At 36.4% G+C, this 20,321-nt stretch overlaps 1 protein-coding gene across 2 annotated transcripts in view; it reads left to right on the forward strand.

Annotated features, from left to right (window-relative positions):
• DCDC1 (doublecortin domain containing 1) overlaps positions 1–20,321 on the forward strand; it is a 484,878-nt gene that overhangs the window by 440,125 nt on the left and 24,432 nt on the right. For both annotated transcript variants that reach the window (XM_060606272.3, XM_060606273.3), the window contains 7 exons: positions 5,579–5,764; positions 7,641–7,844; positions 9,176–9,377; positions 12,507–12,659; positions 13,377–13,478; positions 18,208–18,344; positions 19,566–19,745. In XM_060606272.3, coding sequence (XP_060462255.3) covers positions 5,579–5,764; positions 7,641–7,844; positions 9,176–9,377; positions 12,507–12,659; positions 13,377–13,478; positions 18,208–18,344; positions 19,566–19,745 — 1,164 coding nt within the window. The remainder of the gene's footprint in view (positions 1–5,578; positions 5,765–7,640; positions 7,845–9,175; positions 9,378–12,506; positions 12,660–13,376; positions 13,479–18,207; positions 18,345–19,565; positions 19,746–20,321) is intronic.

Raw genomic sequence — 20,321 nt, forward strand, 5'->3', positions numbered from 1 at the left:
CAAAGGAAATAGAGGAACTTGGTAAAAGACACAAAGACCATGTAGTCGTCAAAATCCCAACTGACAAAAAATAAACAACAAATAAATTACAATAAAAGAAAAGAGAGAAAGAGATATAGCAGGAACATGGAGGTTAAAAGAAATTTAAGAGGTATATAAACCAGTTATAATGTATTGACCTGATTTTGATTCTATTTCAAACAAATTTGTAAGAGGAGATGACTATAGAAATTTGAATACTGACTAAATATTTTGTTATATTAAGATACTATCATTGTTAGTTTTAGATGTGATATTATAGTTATGATAAAAGAATTTTTATCTTTTAGAAATATATACTGAAATATTTAAGAATGAAATGATATAATGCCTGGGATTTACTTCAAAGTAATCCAGGTAGGAGTGGGTGGGGTGCAGGTGGAACAAGATTGGTAGTTATTGATAATTGTTGAAGCTGGGTGAAGGGTAGAGGGTGGCTTATACATTGGTGTATGATTGAAATTTTCCAGTGATTATGCAACTCGTGTTTTTATTAAAAGAGACAGGAAAGAAAGAACTGTTCAGCTGGGGGGAAGGGAAAGGGAAGAGTAATTACAGAGATAGATGGTGGAGTCGAGGTTGAGTTTTAAAGGGTGGTGGCATGAAAGGTGGGAGGGATAGTGGAACAGTGGCTGTGGGTTGAGGTGTCAGTGAACATCTTGGAGTTCTGCTAAAGAAAAGTTTAACACTTTTAAGTACCAGAATTTTCTACTTGGCCATTTGGTTTAGAAATATTTTAAAAACTATTTTACGTACTTTTCCTTAACCGGAATAGGCAGAACACCATTTAACCAAGTCAGGGCCATCAATATGCTAGTTCCAGTGCCATACATCAGATAGTTGGCACATGGGTTTTACTTTGAACTCCTCCTAAAATCACACATGCAACTTGCTTTCTCCAAAATAATTCTTGAAGGCCATTTGCTGTCTTTCTTGCTAAAAAAGAGTGCAGCTTAGACGATAATATCAGCATGATTCCAACTATCTTTCTATAGAGATGGTTCTACACATAATATTCATTTATTTCCATCTAAGCAGGAATGTTTTAATTTTCTCCCTTTAAGCAATGTGTAAAATGGCTGTTTTGCAAAATGAGTTCTTTAAGCAGAAACTCAAACGGCCTTCTAAGGTCATTTTTAGACTTGAACAGTTTCCACTTTCAATGGCTTCATCAATAACTTCTTGTTTTAGCACCAATCACAGCACTCTTATTTCATCACCAGTAAACTCCTCAATTTCCTAGTCCACACAATCCAATTATTATTTAAGTTTATTTAGTGGCCATCTTGTGACTTTGGGATATTTTCCCTACAGACCTTTAAAACTTGGTTGGATTTTAGTGAATCTAGACAAAATTTAGATTATTTTTGCTAACTTTTATTAATATCCAGATAGTAATTGGGGAAGCTGAGTATGGGTTCATGGGAGTTCACTATACTGTGCTGTTTTGTATGATTAAAATATTTTATAATAAAAAAAAAGTAAAGAAGGGAGTCCTAGAGTTTAAGCCTCAATGATTATAAAACTATTGCCTTTCTTTTAACCATATAATCAAGATGTTCTTTTATTTACATTAACCAAAATACAACTTCCCATTTTCTAACAATGATTTGCTCCAAAAGATCATAATTTTCCTTTCCCAAAAGTTAAATGATAGCTTATCTATTAGAAGTTAATATGATTAATCTGAAGAGTGCAATAATATATCAATTCTGGGATTCACAAATTAAAAACTTCTCCTGGGCCTGGGAGAAATTTACTCATACAAAGTCTCTAAGCCGGTGGTTAGTTCTTAATCTTTTTGGAGATACAGACTTTGAGCATTTCATGAAAATTATGCATATTCTTTTCCCCAAAAATGCACATATGTACACAACCACCTTTTATATAAGTTTCAGGGAATTTATAGACTCCCCCTGAAATCCATTTGGGATGTAGGGTAAGAACTCCTTTTCTAGACCTCATTCTAATGGATAGCTTAGAAAAAGAAAATGAATATGAAGTAACTATTACATGCTTGATCACTACTGTATGTTACATACTGATCAGTCTTAGTGATTTTCACATGTTGTCTCATTTAAATAATAAATATGATGAAGACACTGAATAATTTATTCACAATCACATTACCTACTATATATATAGTAACAGTCATTATTGATCAGACTAACCCCATGTAATAGACCGTATGTCTATAAGGCCAAATGAACAGATCAAGTTAGTCATTTCAATAAATCAAGGAAATTTTATAGAGAAAAGGATTAGTCAAATCAATTGCCTGGTATTCTGCACAGAATACCAGTAGCTGACTTACTGAACTTTTAAACTCTGTTTAAGTTCTACAGGCATACCAAATGTATTGTACTTTTTTTTCCATCAGCAGTTTCCAAGCAGTATTAAGTGTAAATGAATTAATGAAAAACAGTTTACATTGTGTATATGTACCATTGCCAAAATAGAACAACTCAGAGATCATCAAACCTGTAGCACCACAGTGATGGGGATGGATGTTTTAATGAATGAAAAATATATTTTCTGGATACTTCCAATGGGCTTCTTTAGTATAAGAAAGAAAATTATTGGCATACAATTCCTCATGAAATCCTTGCTTTTCTATAGAGATGGTTCTACACATAATATTCATTTATTTCCATCTAAGCAGGAATGTTTTAATTTTCTGCCTTTAAGCAATGTGTAGAAAAATGGAAGTTGTAGGTAGATACAGAGAAATCCATAGTAGAATTTAAGAATTACATCTTCAAAAGTATCATTTAAACTTTGGCTTTGAATTGAGTTAACTCTACGTACTTAAAGGGAGTATTTCAAGTAATATGACAAAGGCAAAAAGAGCCAAGAACTTGGAGTCAGGAGTCAGTTTTACATTTCAGTTCTGCCATGTACTACTTAAGTATCCTTGGATGAAAACTTCCCTCTCTCAGCTTTTGTTTTCTCATCTGTAAGTTGATTGAGAATGGTATTAACTCTGGCTGTACTTAACTTTTAGCCTTGTGAGGACAAAGGCAAATTAGAGAGTCTATATAAAAGTACTTTAAAATTTTATTATGGAGATTTTCATACATATTCAAAAATATAATAGTGTAATAAATCCTCATATATTTATCATCTTAATTCAACTGTTATCAAGGTTTTTCAATATTTATAAACCACAGACATGATACCATTTCACCTTCAACTTAAGTACACCTCTAAAATATTGGAGAATTTTCATACCTAATTATGCCATTATCACGCCTAACAAAATTAATAATACATTTTGGCTATCAAGTACCCTGTTCTTAATCAAATTTCCTAGGTTCTCCTAAAAAAATTATTCTTATTGTTGCTTGGTCTGAGTCAGGATTGAAACAAGGTCCTTGTATGACCTTTGGTTGTAGAATCTAGAATTTTCCTATAGGATGCCTCCTATTTGGATATGACTGTTTACTTCTGTGGCATTTTTATATTTGTTTCTGTCATGATTTCTGTAAAAGTAATTTAACGCTAAAGTTGTAATTAGATTTATGTTCAATATTTTTTGACAAGAATTGTCATGGACTTTACTGTGTATTTCATATTGACCATTTATGCAAGGGTACAATCTCTGGATTTTCCATTTTTAGTGATAATGGGTATCAGTGGGCATGATCACAACCGAATCTCACATTTAACAAATCTCCCAATGGCTTTGCATCTAGTGTCACTCTTTGGTGATCTTTGCTTAAATCGGTTATTAGGAGTTTCCAAAGGGTCAATATTAGGGGCGCCTGGGTGTCTCAATCGAGCGTCTGACTCTTGATTTTGGCTCAAATCATGATCCCAGGGTCATGGCATCAAGCCCCGCATTGACCTCAACACTGAGCGTGGAGCCTGCTTAAGATTCCACCCCTCCCCACTTCCCCTCTCTGTTGCTCCATGCTTTCTCTCTCTCTCTCTCTCAGAATAAAAGGGGTGTTAGTTTTGTTTAATTCTGTCATTTTCCCAACATTTATTAGCTGAACTTTTTATTTTATTTTATTTTATTTTTTTAATGTTTATTTTTAAGAAAGAGAAAGACAGAATATGAGTGGGGAAGGGACAGAGAGAGAGGGGGGGAGACACAGAATCCAAAGCAGGCTCCAGGTTCTGAGCTGTCAGCACAGAGCCCTACACAGGGCTTGAATTCACAAACTGTGAGATCATGACCTGAGCTGTCAGCTGGCCGCTTAACCGTCTGAGCCACCCAGGCGCCCCTATTAGCTAAATTTTTAATGTAGGGAAGAATTTCAACGAGGTTCATCCTCTTCAAGTAGGTATTTGACTACCCAAAAATATAGTTTGTAAGTGTTGGTAGAATAAATGTTTATTCTTTCTATCTGACTTCTCTATTGTGGTATAATAAACAACCTGAAAACTTAGTGGCTTAAACTAAGAACGATTTTTTTTTCGCTCTGTTGGCCAATAATTTGGGCTGAGCTCAGTGGAGCAGCTCTGCTGGTCTTGCCCAAAGTCACTAATGTAACCCTAATATGTAGTCATCTCGTGGTACATTAGTAGGTTGGTGGTTCTATGGGGACTGGGTGGTTAACGATGGTCTCCCTCACATATCTGGAGGTTAGCAGGCAGTTAGCTGGGGTTCTTCATTCTCCTCAAGGCTTCTTAAGTAGGCTAGCTCAAGTGTGTTCATATTGTGGTCTCAGGGTTCCAGTGGCAGCCAAAAGAGAACCAGCTCCAATGTGCAAACACTTCCTAGGCATCTGCTTGCATCATCACATTTACTGATACGTTGACCAAAGCAAGTCACACAGAGTTGCTCAGATTCAAGGAAAAGACAAAAAGAGAAACATTTCTTGACTGGAAGAGAAGCAAAATCACATTTCAGAAGGACATGCAGACCAGGATGGGGAGGTTTTATTGTGGCCATGTTTGCAAATAATCTGCCACACTTTCTAATGGCCAGTTGTCAGAGTTATCAATTGGTGACAGTTTACTTCCAGTGGACTCCAATAAGCTGCAATTTTGTTTTTACGTGTTTGTTGTTTTTTAATTGTTATATTTACTTATATCTTTAGCATCATTATGAGCTCATGGGACTTATATATTTAAACATATCTAAAGGGTTCTTTTTGTTGTTCCCCAATTGTCCTAGGTTGGGCCAGTGGAGGCTTCTTCATGTTGGTTCTTGTGTCTTTTTAACATGACTCCTTTACTCTTGGATGGCTTCTTTTCTTTCCAGGCACTACAGGACATCACTTGCTTATCTTATATATTTCTTGCCCCACATCTGGAACTGGCCATTCCTCCATGAAACCCTGATTCTTGGCATAAGTTATACTCATTGATGTTGAATTGTCATTGCCTCTAGTCTTTTTCAGTCAATAGAATTTAGAAATATGTTTTTTAATATAATTATTGGGGAGCAAAATCATTCACTCATGTTGAGATTTCAAATATAGCATTTGGAGATCATATAAATGCTTTATTCGTATTGTAAAGTATTCTACAAAAATGCTATAATAATTTAGATGCCCCTACATAAAAACATCTCTGTTCCTTTTTTTAGGGATACTATTATCTCTCACCCACTGGAAAGAGGAAAATTGTGCTCTGCTTAGCGTGTGGACGATCCATGAGAGCAGAGAAGGGGCTGAAGCAGTCGCTTCCAGGGCTGCCATTCCTCTGTGCCTCTGGCTGCAAGACCCAGAAGCCCTTCTCACGAGGGCCTTTCAAGGTCATCAGTGTGGCAAAGGTGTGTAACGACCTGAGCTCTGCTAATACATGTATGGCATCACTTTAGAAACTTTGACGCATTCATTATCTGCCTTGCACTCAAGTTCATCTCCACTCATCCAATTCATCTTCCTCTGATGCACCTTTACCATTCCACCTGCATTGATTTCCTTTTCCCCATTGTAATTTAAAATACATTGTCTATTAATAGTTCGATACACTCTTTGAAGTTAATTGGGCACTTCTGCGGCTTTAATCATCTACTGACACCTTCCACTGCTCTCTGTGTTGCTTTTAAATGAGGAAGTAACTGCAAATCTTTACTTAGCAGGGCAGCTTTTTTGTCTACATTCACAGGGAAAACTTTTTACTAGTATGGAACATTTCAGGGGGAATTTGACATGTTGTTAATGATTGTTCAGGTTGGATGCTTGAATTCATGCATCCATGTCTAATACTATTTATAGCTTGTGGAGAAAAAAAAAAATCTCTGCCACTTTCCTGTGATCTTAATTTAAAATGGCACCATTTAAAAAGTCCCCTCCTTCAAGTTTAGAGTAAGATGTCCTAAGGGGAACTTACACACCTATATAAAAAGAAGCAATTCCTAAGAGAAGCTTCTAACTTGGGTGTGCTCTCTGGGGCTTGCCAGGTCCATTTCCAGATATCTTTCCTCTTTCCCCTAAACCAGATACACAGTGCAGGGTGGAGGGGACACCCTCCATCTGGAGGGGACATGAAGAGTTGCAATAAGCATTAAGTGCAACAGTAACTCTAATGGAGAAAAGAAGTCCTCTGGGGAAGTCTGAAGGCATTTGGCTTTGCTTTAATGATGGTGGGGTTAAGGGGGTGGTGGTGAGCTGATTGGAAAGAATCCCCAATGTTACAGCATCTCAAACAGAATTTTTCCCTCAAAGCAGCATCCTGAGTAGGGTTTGAAAGAGAAAGGTGAAGTGTGATATTTACCACCCTCATTATGGTGTTATGGGAAATCAAATAGCTATGTTCTGGGTTAGGAGATCATAGGCAACCCACCGCAAAGCAGAACACTGCTTTTCGGCCTTGCAGAGAAAACAGCGGGTGGGTATCTAGTTAAGGTTGGGTCCTGCCTGTGCTCATGAATTCCTTAGACCATGTTACTATGGAATATCTTATCTTGTTCTCCACCCTGCTTTCTGCATCTGCTCTTTTGTAGTCTTGGGTTCTGCATGCTTTCTGTAAGTTCTTATTGCCACGTAGCCCACTGCACAATGTTTCCCGGAATGTATGCTTAGTAAATATGGAAGCTTGAGAGCCACTCAGGGAGACTTCCCTTAGCCTCCCTCTTACCTCTGTGACTTGTGGAGTGTTGAGTAATCCTTTCTGCCCTTCTTGTCTTTGCTGCAATAAGCCAAAAGCCGAACCTACACATGTGGCTAAGACTGCACTCATTCCCCTCCCCCTTTTTCAGCCTGCCACCACGGGATGGGATCATCCTCAAGTTAAAGATCAAGAGGATATCCGTAGTGCCAGCATCCCATCACTTCAACCCAAGGCTTTCTCTGGCCCTGGCATCCTTCTTCCCCAGCTCCTGTCACAGGAGAAGGCAAAATAGAAAACAGGAGAAGCCCAGAAACACAAACCAGAGGCCTAAAGTCACCTAAGGACTCCATGACAGGGCTGGGAAGAGAACTGATTTCTGACACAATGTTCTTCTCACTGTGATATCCAAGACCTATAGCATATGGAGTAAGCATTTCAAAACTTAGATACCACACACATGTATATGCAGATATTTATTAAATTAAGAGATTGAAATATACCAAAGTAACAGAAACTAAAAGAAAAAGCTTGAGTAAACCTCTGTTTTGTTTTGTTTTGTCTTGTTTTGTTTTGTTTTGTTTTGTTTTAATCAGGCTGATTTATCTTCTTATGAGGCTGAGAAAACGCTAAGTTATTATGAAGAACGTCTATTATCTTTACGGATGAAGACCTGCACACAAGTTGTATCTCATGGTGGTCTAGCAACTATGCACCAGAAGGCAGTGAAAATAATTGCATACAAAAATGGAGATGGATTTCGAAATGGAAAGTTAATTGTTGCTGAAACATTCCCCACAGTAAGTGGCTATCACTTAAATGTTTCTTGCATCCTCAGAGGTAATGATAATAGTGATTCTTCTGACAAGAAGAAAGCAATGGGATTGAATGATAAATGTCCCTGGCCAGTTTCACTAATTTAAGTTGATGAGATCAAGATCTCTGTTTTCTTAAAGATATTCTTTTTTATTGTACTTCTCTGGATACAGACTCAGAAAAATGAGAAATCAGAATATGGTTTTTAGACTGGGTCCAGAGCAAAGATGTACAAAAGCAGGGGGAAGATAAAGCTACCAGAGTTTCTTCACTCTTGTGATAGACAGAATTCCTTTGTTTGTTTGTTTGTTTGTTTGTTTGTTTTTTGCCTTCCTTCCCATTCTACCTTCAAATTGTATGTTATTTGAATTTGCCAAGAGACACTACCTCATTTATCATTTGGAAAAAATGAGCACTAATTTGTTGACAGCTTATTTCACTTCATTCTCAAATTGGAGAAGCAAGAGTTGTGTTAGGAAGGAATATGTGGTTACTGTCATAGAGGCTCCTCCTTATAGTCACGGGAAGGAAGGAGAGTTCAAAAGGCCCAAACCCAGCTTTGTCCTTTCATTGCTTGGTGATTATCTTGTCTATATATTCGGCAGTGCCTTTAACAGCATATTTTACAAGCAATGTTAAATATGATATGGAGTTACCCTGGAGACCTCCTTGCAAACACACAAGTACATACCTACTCATTCACTCACCTTTTTGGTTGAATACAAGTGGCTTTTTTATTAAGATATTGTTCAACAAACCAAGCAAGTCACAAAAGTTAGCAACTTCAATATTCACCCTGAGCTCCACAGCTGTATTCTGTAGTTTTGGGCAAAAATGTTAACATTTCAGCCTGTTTTCCTATCCACAAAATGGAAGTAATAACATGTTTCAGTTTGGGCTTGAAAGTCAACTACTCATTCATTTTAAAGCAGTTCATCAATGTGAAGTGTTACTATTTTATACCTTATAAAGCAACAAAATTGAAAGTGGATCTCTAAGTTGAACACTTATTAGAAAATAAATACTCTGATGATAAAATATATTAACTGGTTCATGATTAAATATATCAGCTGCTGTGTTAAATTTTTGGAGCTGATTTTCACAGCTTGAGTAAAGACTAATTTTGTGAGGTTATATCAGACAATCTAATATAAAAAATTATCTCTACTCAAAGATCAAATCAGTAGTTATTCACCTTTCTATTTCCCCAAATTAAAGGATTTTCTCAAATTTCTAAAATAAGAAGCTCTTCACAATTATTCCCAGCTCTATCCCTTTCTTCTCTAATCATTTCCTTATATTCTTTGTTATTAAGCTTCTTACAGAATGTACGGAGCAACTTGGTCTTGCCAGAGCAGCATCCAAAGTTTATACCAAAGATGGAACCACAGTCCTTTCCTTACGTGACTTGGTTTTATGGGCTCTGGATGAATCTTTCATCCAGAGAAACGCTGAGGAACCAAAGAAAGAGGCAGCCTCTGTTGGGACAAAAGAAGCAACTATTAAAAGTATGAAAGGTTGGTTATATTATACAAACCAGGATTTAGCTGATTCTCCCTATTTTTATCGTAAAAAAGTTAAATGTGGTTCTTTGATTCAGTCAGCCCTTCTACAATTATAAAATCACAGAAAGCTACTCTCATGTGAGGTTCTCATATTGCTTTTACCTTGAAGAATAACAAGAAACATTTTTTAAAAGAATATCAATTTGGTGTCAGCACCAAAACAGTCAATAAATTGCCTCAAATTTATAAAATATGTTTGACAGTTTAGCTACTTTATGAGCAGCTTTGTTATTAAATTTGAAACCAGAACCGACTGGAGACCACTTAAGAAAGTGGGGTTTGATCAGTGCAAGAGGTGTTGCCCGCCAGCTGCCCTAACCTGCCCCTGCCCATCTCCACTGCTTCTCTAAACTCCCAGAAGCTCCAGTGAAAGCATCTGTATTGCAGCTCCTAGCACATTGTGTTATAATCATCTGTTTACATCTTTGTGTGTCTCATTTAACTATGTACAACTTGAGGACAGGGACAAACTATGTCCCCAGCAACAGTTTGCTAAATGAAAATGAGTCTTGCTCACAGTGATTCACCAGAATAATCTCAGCTTTCCATTGTTATACTGAGAGTCATCATTTAAAGCTTAAGAACTTGGGTTTTGGAGTCAGAATACCAGGATTCAGATTCTAGATCTGTCACTTGTTAGCTGAATGATCTTGGGCAAGTTGTTTAAACTCTTGTACCTCAGTTGCCTCATTTTACAAATTTTACACTGATAGTCATGTAAATGTATACTCATTTGGTCTCATAGGTATGAATATGTATTCATAAGAGTATATATGAATAGGAATTTATATATAAATGTGTATGTCACTTAGAATAGTGCCTGGTTGATGTTGACTAAACATCCAGTGAATAGTAGCTATCATTATCGTATATAGGATTGAGTAGGAAAAACCCACTTTTCCTCCTGTGTGTCTCTTTATTCTCACATTCTTATCACATTCACACTTCTGACACCTGATGTGTGGTTTCCCCCACACACACCAAGCAATTCTGCAACACCAGCTGGATGTCCTATAATTTAAGTCAATTCTGGCACTATCTACCTATAGTATCAGATCCCACAGGTTAAGAGCTTAGTCCCACAGACTGGACCCCCACCACCTCTCACTTCAGATATCCAGACCTGTGTTTCTGATCAATTGGCTTAAATTGGAAATTCCCACGTTTAAATATTCCTTCAGTTTGATTAATTTGCTAGAGCAGCTCACAGAACTCAAGGAAATGTGTACGTACTGTCTACTGGTTTATTATGAAAGGATGTGATAAAGGATACAGATAAGCATTCAGGTGGAAGAGATGAATAAGATAAGGTATGTGGGAAGGAGCCCGGAACTTCCATGTTCTCTCTAAGCCTGCCACTCCTCTCTTACCAGCTCCATGTGTTTACCAACCCAGAAAGTCTCCAAATCTTGTACTTTTGGTGTTTTTATGGAGAATTCATCATGTAGGCATAATTGTCCACTAATTCCATTTCCAGCCTCTCTTCCCTCTTTCGGGAATGAGAGTGGGGTGGAAAATTCCACGGTTCTAATCATGGCTTGGTCTTTCTGGTGACCAGCCTTCATCCAAGAGTCTGTCATTAGAAAACAAGATACTGCTATCATCCAAGAAATTCCAAAGGATTTAGGAGCTCTGCATCAGGAACCAGGATCAAAGACAAAAAGAATCACTTAGAAAATTACAAGAAATTGAGAAGCTCTCTGCCAGGAACTTGTGACAAAGACCAGTATATATTTTTTTCTATTATTTCATAATGATATTATTTGTCCTGTTTTCTAATGAGTTTTTAAAATTAATTATGTGACCTTTTAATGCCTAGATGATCATTAAAGCGTTTAGTTTGGCCTTTACTTGGCATATAGATATCTGATCTCTAGGTTCTGGCATATTATAATCTCAAAGGCTCTTCTTTTGATTTTGTATTTAAATTAAATCCAGAAGTAATGTTATTCATGCTGGACTACTAAACGGTGTGGCCATCCCTTCCCCTCTGTATTCTAGAGGTTATCAGGATCTAGAGGATCCTGAATTGTGGCTTATGTTATGCCATCAGTTTGTGTTGAGGGACTTTAAAAAAAACAGGCATCAGTCAAAAACTCAGTATCATGTTTATTATGGAGATGGTGGTTATGGGCACAGGTTCTGGAGGTATATGGCCTGGTTTCTAATCCTGGCTCTGCTGCTACTTATCTATGTGACCAAACCTCAGTTACATTGTAAAAAAAGGAATGGACCTGCCCCAGAGTATCATTCTGAGAATTCCATGTGATAATGTATGCAGAGGTCTTAGTGACATGCCCAGCATGTTAGAAGTTCTGAATATTGCTCATTTCTATTGTAGGACACTGTTTGCTCTCTCACAAATAACCCCTTTAGGAAAACCCTGAAATAAATTTATCTCAGATCTCAGGAACCAGGAAAGTTGTATCTTCTGAAGAATTTATGACTCTGTGTGGGCCATATGAACCTTGATATTGTGTTTTCCTCTTTGCTTGGGCCACTGGAATGCTCAGAAGCCAAACTGTGCTTTACCTCTAGCAAATGGAAACACTGTGATTTTCATATCCATTTAATAATAAAAATATTATCTAGCATTTTTTGGATACTTGTCCAATTAATTAGACTGAACACTATTTATTCTAAGCACTTTCCTCTTTTATTTTTCCTTTTAATCTTCCTAACAGCAGAATGAGATAGATACTATTATTCATTTGAAAGATGAGGACACTGAAGCATTTTATCTCTGGCTTTAGCCTAGAAAGGCTTTCCCCCTTTCCTTAGTTTTCTAATATTTTTATTTTATTCCTTTTCAGAGTAGCTATTTTGGTTAGCCACCTCAGATTTCTGTCACAACTAGGTAAAGTGTAAAAAAGGAATCTGAAAATATATTTACAATCAGAGTAGTTTAAATTATTTGATTGCATATGAAGTTTCTGGTCAAATTTATGTGTTTGCATCTGATTAGGTATCGCCTATTTAAATCAAGTCATTAATAAGAAAGGAAATCTTTTGAATAAACAAATGAACTTAGGAGGCAAATTTATCCATTGTGCAGTGGTAAATGTGTCATTTGTTTCCTAGAAAACCCAAGAACAAAAGAGAAAACCACATTATTTCCAAAGTCTGTGACATCTGATAGTTTGGATGGTGTAGATAAGTCTTTGCTCACCCTCATCCTCAGAAATCCCATTGCCATCTGGGTATCTTGTGGTGAACCATTTCTATCTCCATATGGTAAGTTTTTTGTTTTTGCTTGCTTTCAAGCAAGTGTATAAAAGAAAGAGAAATAAATTTTATGCCACCATAAGAAAAGAATTAAATGTGTACAATGTCAACATAATAACATCACATTTATGCACAGAACAGGAGGTCCATCAATTAACATGTGCACAAGGATAGCTATGCTCCTTTATTTGCACAGTCGCCTGTTTTTTCTTACTGGAATGGAGTATTCTGCATGGAAAAATGTCTAATTTAGTTGATAAAGAGATCCTTGGTCTATAAGACTGAGAATAATGGTATACATTAGAAAATAACAAATGAGTTTAATTCACACTGAAGACGACCTGTCTGCACATTTTCATTTTTAAGAATTGCACCCTTTAGGCAGTAGGTGGATGTTTAAAAAATGAATGGTTCCAAGCAAGGCTTTCATCACCTCCAAATAGTTTGTGGAGGTGGAAAATGAAATATGGCTATTGCATATGGTAAATCTATGTAATAAAACAGCACGGTTCTTCTTTTTTTCCCCCCCTCTCCATTCCATAAAGAAATGCCTTAAGCCCTGTCATCTTTCAAATGAGGTTTCTTTTAATGACCCTTACCTTTTAATTACTTATTTCTAATTGAATCTCTTTCTTGCAGCAGAAAGTTCTTTATAAATTATTGGCTTGCATGATAAATTACTGTTGATAACACAATGCAGGATAAAATATCATGTATTTTTTCTAGCTTTGCAGAAAGTAGAAAAATTAGAAAAACAGAACTGGCTAAGAAAGGACAAAATTTTGGCTGATCTAGACACCATGAAACACAAAATGAGGCAGTTAAAAGGTCAGTATGAACTCAATCAAGTATCATCGTATTTATTTCTAAATGTAACCCCAATTTACTGGTAGTTTTTTCCTACTATTAGATACCAGATGTTTAACTGAGTACCATAAATATTGTGCCACAAAAGTCACTTGAGCCAGTCTAAAACCTAATAATGTATCTTCTAGTACTGATTGTATATTTGTAATCTTTATATTAAAATGAATATCACATGAATTATAGGCAAATTTTTAAAATTAGGAGACTGCCTGGGTCATATAACCCCTATGGTGGGATTGAAACAGTTGCTGAACTGACATTTTGTGGGCTTTGAAATTAGGTCTTAAACAAAACTTGCTGTCTATTCTTTGGGAATTACTGGGGACGAAATGTTTTGTTTTTTGTTGTTGTTTTGTATGTTTGTTTTTTTCAATAATTTGAGTGAGGAAATACTAAATTCTTCAAAGGTCAATGTCACTATCTCAGAAGGGCTTCTTTTTTTCTTGTTAGGCAGCACAAAATTATGCTATTCATAGTCAAAGTGATCAATTGGCAATGTTTGTTCTCCTCTTTCATTCTCTTTGTCAATGAATCTTAGGTTCTGGACCTTATACTATTCCTAGCACTTGAGATATCATATGGTTCTTTGGAGAGAAATAGTGTATTGTGGACTTTAGTGTGGAAAGGAATACATTTTAGGCTCCGTGATTTCTATAACAGGATTTCAACTCCTAAGGATGTGCACTGTGTATTGTTGAAAGCATGTGAATTTTATTTCGATAAGCAACGCGGCTACTTGTAAATGCACAAGACGGAGCTCTGGATTGAGATGACTACTATTCAGTTCTTACCAAAAGAATTATTGCGTCTAAATGAAAAGCCTCTATTATGACCGATAACCTCTACTGCTTCAACTACTAGTCATTTTCACTTGAATATCCCATAAGCGTGTCCAAAACTAAAGTTATCATGTTACCACCACTCCAATTACTACTACTTCATTTCTTCGAGCAGTGGATGCCACCACCATCTGCCCAGGTGTTCCATCTTAGAAACCTGGGAATCATCCTTGGCATCTCCCCGTCTCTCACTTTCTCCAAGCAAGTATCAGTAAGTCTGGTGGCTTCTAATCTATTAAATTTATCTCAAATGAATTCTGTCTTAATCCCCAACCGTATTATCTAAATTCAAGCTATTGTCATCTATTCTTTGGATTACTGGAACAGCTTTGTAACTTGTCTCCCTGCTTCCAGTCTTGACAGTAGTTTCTATTCTATGCTAATGACGATGTTCTGAATCTGGAGTGATCAGGCAAAAATACAAAGGTGTCATGGTGCTCCAGGCATAAAACCTTTCAAAGCTCCTTATTATCTTTAGGACGATGAAACTCCTTAATGTCGCCTTGCACCATCTGGTTCTGTGTGAGTTTCTCTCTTTCCTTGTCCACTCCACTCCACCAGTTGGACTGTTTTTCAGTCCTCCAGATGTATCAGGCACTTTCTTAACTCTGGGCTTGTGGAACAATTTAGTTTCTTCTGCCTCAAATTTCTCTCTCTCTTGTCCTCTTGGATTGCTTGAACTCATTATATACTTTTCAGCTTACTCATTGTTCTTCCTAAAAGCCTTCCTTTTCCATGTCAGGAATAATGTGGTTTATCACACCTTGAACTTCCCCTGTGATAACTGTTATCACATTAATATTATTACCTGGTCATGTGACTGTCTTCCCTATGATACATTATAAATTCTACACCCTTCCTGTTTGCTCTGTGAATAGTTGTAGAATGACTGAATTAAAGAATGGTTGGAATTTCAACCATTCACTCCACTGAGTTTTCTAAGGTCTATTCCTATATCAAATTAAATCAATAAAAAGCAACATACTAAAAATGGCACCTGGCAGAGCTGCCTTTACTGTATGCTGATTTTGTATCATGTCTTCAGCTTTTATTATAATTAAGTACTAAAAAAAGCATTTAAAGTTCAGTTGGTATCATCTACAATATCATGCTTGACAATAGTCTGTTTGGTCAGATGGTGTCCATTATGGAGGAATCCATTAATGAAATTTCTCTTAGAATTTAGTGCTAAGATAAATCTTGTCTCTACTGACAAACTGTTATATTTTCTGCTATTAAATGTAAATTCAATGCATGCTTATAAAATACCTACTCTGAGGAAAGGCTTTTCTAGTTGTTGGGCTTAGGAAGATAAATAAGAACAAGTCAAAGTTCAGTTAACTGCAGTCCCTGTTGGATAATGAGCTTCTTGAGGATTGGATGAAAGAGGAGGTATGAGAGGTATAAATAGTGGCTAAGTAGATTATTTTCCATTATTATAGCCATTGGTAAATGCGACACATGTTTATTAAGCATATGCTATGTATAAAGTACTATGCTAAACTGACTTTACATTTCATTTATAAGTATGGTCATTGCTAATATTAATCACGATGCTAGTAATAACTTTGTAGGGTTTTTATGATTAAGTAACAGATGTCAAGTATTTACTGCATGCATAGCACATAATAAATACTCAATAAGTATTAGAATAAAGGTTCCTGTGAAGGCAGCCCATTTTCTGACTTGGGGTCTTAAAAACTGATCAATGAAACTAAGAAATGGCAGATTAGGCCAAAGTATCATCTTTGTTACATATAAAGACAATGATGGAGCATTTTATTTAGTGTGAGAGCTAAATGGATTTGCCAACTAAAACCTCAAATGAGGTTGACTTACCCTCCCAGCCATAGATAATGCTGAAACAGTGTGGGCCTCTAATCAGGGGAGGGGTATGGGGGATCTGTACAGGTGAGATTTATAGTCTGAAAGAACAGCAAAGCACTCATGTTTTCTAGTTTTCCCCACTAATTGTTAGCTATTATCATTACTTTCCCCATATATCATATGAAATAAAATAGGATATATGGGAAATGTAATAAGAAAATAAAAATAATTTAATCAATACATTTTGCCTGGTTTCAATTTGTATTCTTACCTACATAAATAATAGTTTGTTATGAACATCTTTTCCCGAACCAAAACCTTTTGTGATGAATTTATGTCTCTATGAAAATTATAGTGCAAATGCATTAGTTTTTTTTAGAGACCATTAGAAGCAAGTTGACAAAAAACAAATAATGCATAATGGTTTTTGCTCTTTTCCTACATTCAAATCCTGGCTCTTAAGAGTGTAAATGATAAACTATTGCTGGGCTCTCTTTAGTTGAGCAAAGTTTTAGTGTTCAAAAGGCACTATAAATAAAATACTTATGTATCATAAATTAATGTTGTCTCCACTTTATGAATAGAGTAGGCTAAAAACTATATTTGCGTAAATTTGCGTTATGTATTTTTCTCGTACCACTGTGGTCTTCTCCAAATCATGTAACCTAATGGCATTGCCACTGTAATTCATTGGCTGACTGGTTCAATTATATTTTCTCCACATCCATAAATTGCATAGAATGCTTATTGGGTATATAGAATTCTGGTTTCTCTGAAAAGTCATTGCTGCCATTTATTTTTATTGCTGGATCTGTTTCCACAAACTTGAGCTTACAAGAACACGAATGCTTTATTCTCTGCAAATACTAAATTATTTTCAAAGAGTTTTGTTTATGGTCATGGTCTGAGAATCTGCACATTAAGACTCCCTTGGCAACAAAATTAAAACCTAACTTTGTGTTAGAATTTCTATTATTTTATCCACCTAAATGTTACTTTCTCAGAGAAGCCTTCTCTGGCAGTTGAGACTAAGCACTGAGCTTAGTGTTACATACTTTTATATAAATGCACTTCTCTGGTGCAGCACAGTTGCAATCAATTATTGGTATAATCATTTCCTTGATATCTGCCTTACCCACCAAACTTGAGACAGGACTAAATCTTGAGCATGTTTGTATTTGCATTATCTAGTGCAAAGCCTGACTGATAGCTAGTGTTCAACATAAGTTTCTAGAAAGAACATGCAAGAGGAAGCATTATTTGTACTTAAAAAGTTTAGAGATCAGTATAAGACTCAGTATGAGTTTATCTTCAACATAGAAAAAGAAAACAATTTGATAATTAGGATTTTTAAATCTCTTTTATAACAATTTTAAGTGGACTACTAGTTAAAAGAATGCATATGTTCAAATCAACACACTTATTAAATTATGCCTATTATTCTTTGGAGTACAGTATTCCAACAAATATTTTCTCTTACCACAGCTTTTTAACAACCTAAAGGGCACAGCAGAGGTGTCAGAAACTAATCGTGCTTGCGGGTATTATTAGATGGAAAAAAAGGCCTTCTGTCTCTTGGGTTAATATTATTTTAGAAGTACTTAATCCCCAGGCTGCTAAGCTAATTGTTGGGGAAAGGCTTATTATTAGTGAAGAGAACAAAACATATGTTCCATGACTGGAAGAGATGATGGGCTATATAGGTCATGGATTCTATTTGACTAAATTACCACTGAACCATATCGTGCATGAGAGGCTGGGGCCAGTGTGGAAGTCAGCATGTTATCTTTCTTTTCCATCTGTACAGTGAATATGCATATCCTGGCTGTTTGAAACCTCAAGCTCCCATATGAAGAAGCATTGTTAGATATTATTACCTTAGGCATCTTTGCTTTTATGATATATTTAGTATTTTAGCCTATGCTCCCAAGTGGAATGATTTATGCGTAGAATGCCAAACCAATTTATTTAAAATCTGAAAGCCCATCTTTGGAAACAACATTACCAGGGACTTCTTTCCCCAGGGCGGCGAGTAGCAGCATGTCAGCCAGCCGCCATGGTTCCCAACAAAAACCCTGTGCAGCCGGTGGTGATGGAAGGAGGATGGACCGAGAAGACTCAAGAGGAAATTAAACTCATGGAGCTCATAAGACATACAGAGGTGCGTTCTTCAGGACTACAGACATTAAAGACTGCCTCTTTAATAAGGTTTTAAAAGTATAGTATTGAATTTTAAAATTACGCTATTAATATATCCTCAGCATCTGGTCTGTTATGACCACATAAGCATATGCCAAGCATTGAGTTGGCATTTGGAGAGTAGTTATCTAAAAGACAGACAGCTCATAGGAAAGTCTGTTTTGTTTGAATGGAGACCAGAAATTATGACCTTAGCAAAGAAGAGAAAAAGGCCCAGTGGATATGTACAAAGGTAATTATAATAAGTGTAGTCAAGTTGAGCCTTATGGCTTCATTGCTCATCACTCCTAAGGGTATGTCTCAATATGTAAAAAGAGCAAGGAGCAAAATACTAATTGCAATGGAGACATTCAGAAGTGAGGAATTCAAAAAGCAGTTTCAGTCCAATTGGTTAATCAGTCAGGATTGCCAGACATAAAAAAAGTCGAGAAGAGAAAGGTCAGCTGTTGAGAGAGGACTGGGGATAGAGACCTGGGAAAACTTTTTGCTTTGTGAAGTTTTTCATCAAAATGATATGTTCTTATTTAATAGGGTTTCTCAAATCGTGAAATGTGTTCAATCTAAATCTTAGGCGTGTGCCCAAGTCAAGGTTACTAGAAAAAAAGAAATCGACATTGCTAGAAATATGACTTCTTGCCAAGCTGAGAAGGATAAATCACTGACCAGGGAATGAATGCAAAGCATTGAACTAGGACATGCTTGAAGTGGGATGAAAAGCTGCCTGGCAGGGATCTGGCAAAGTATAAGGGTGGTTGCTGTATTTTAAAAGACAGAGAGTAAAGACTCAAACAACAGTCATGCACATTCCCTGAAGCATTTCTTGGTTAAAGAAAATGATGTTGTGATTCTAATCAAAAACTCATTTGTTAGATGCAGAGAAATTGCTCAGTAGGAGAAACACCACACAGAAATCCAAAAACACATCTCTATTCATTTCTCCAAATTATAAATGAAAGTTAAGTGTTTTGCCAAAATAAATGCCTTATTATTATTACTCTAATGGTTCTTACTGCCTTTGATGACTCATGGAAGCAAGGGGGATTTAAGAAGATTCCGTGACAGGAGAGGGTAATGCACTTCCTAGAATTTTTAAAATATAATTTAAAATTATAAGGTATTTCTGTTTTCATCACATCCTTCATAAACATACTAACCAGGCAATTTTCTGGGCTTTTCTTACCAGGAGCACCTTTCTGCAGTTCAAGAACTGCAATCCAAAAGAAATTCTACAGTTGAAACTAAACGTATAGCACTCATTCAGAGCAGGCTGTACAAGCAGCCCAATGCAAAACGAGTCTGGATTTATCCAAATGGAGGCAGACCTGAAGATGGTACTTATGCCTGGGGCAAAACTATTTCAGAGGTAAATCTAGCGTAAAAGGAGATCGCTTCATTGGCCTGGATTCAAATTCTAGCTCGGGCATTTTTAGATTGTTAGATTAGGCGGATTATTTTACCTTTCTGGACCTCATTTCCTCATCTGTAAAATGGGAGTACTACTTTCCTCACAGGGTTGCTATGATGATTAAATGGGCTTGTATGTGTGAAAAATGTGGAGCTCAATGCTGTCTGACACGTGTGTGAATCAGAATATGATACTTGACCAGCAGAGAACAATGACAGTTAAACCCGCTGTAGCCAAAGAGTAAAATCTTAACTTTAAAAGCATAAATCGTTTTCCTGTTGTGTTTAAATCCTGGTTCACAAAAACGTGATTTTTTTTTCCCCACCAGGAATTATTCACTAGATATGTTCTCTGTAGCGCAAACAACAGTACTCTTAGAGAAAAAACTATCATATTCTTACTACCCAGAGTACTGGGACCATGGCAAACTTTCCACTTTCCAAAGTTAAAACATTGACTAAGGAAAGGAGAAGTAGCTGTTCATTTATTTTTGTAATATCAAGGACATAGTCCTAAAATTTGACATTTTGCTTT

This window comes from Panthera onca, chromosome D1 (assembly GCF_046562875.1).
Source record: "Panthera onca isolate mPanOnc1 chromosome D1, mPanOnc1 haplotype 2, whole genome shotgun sequence".
Classification (NCBI taxonomy): domain Eukaryota; kingdom Metazoa; phylum Chordata; class Mammalia; order Carnivora; family Felidae; genus Panthera; species Panthera onca.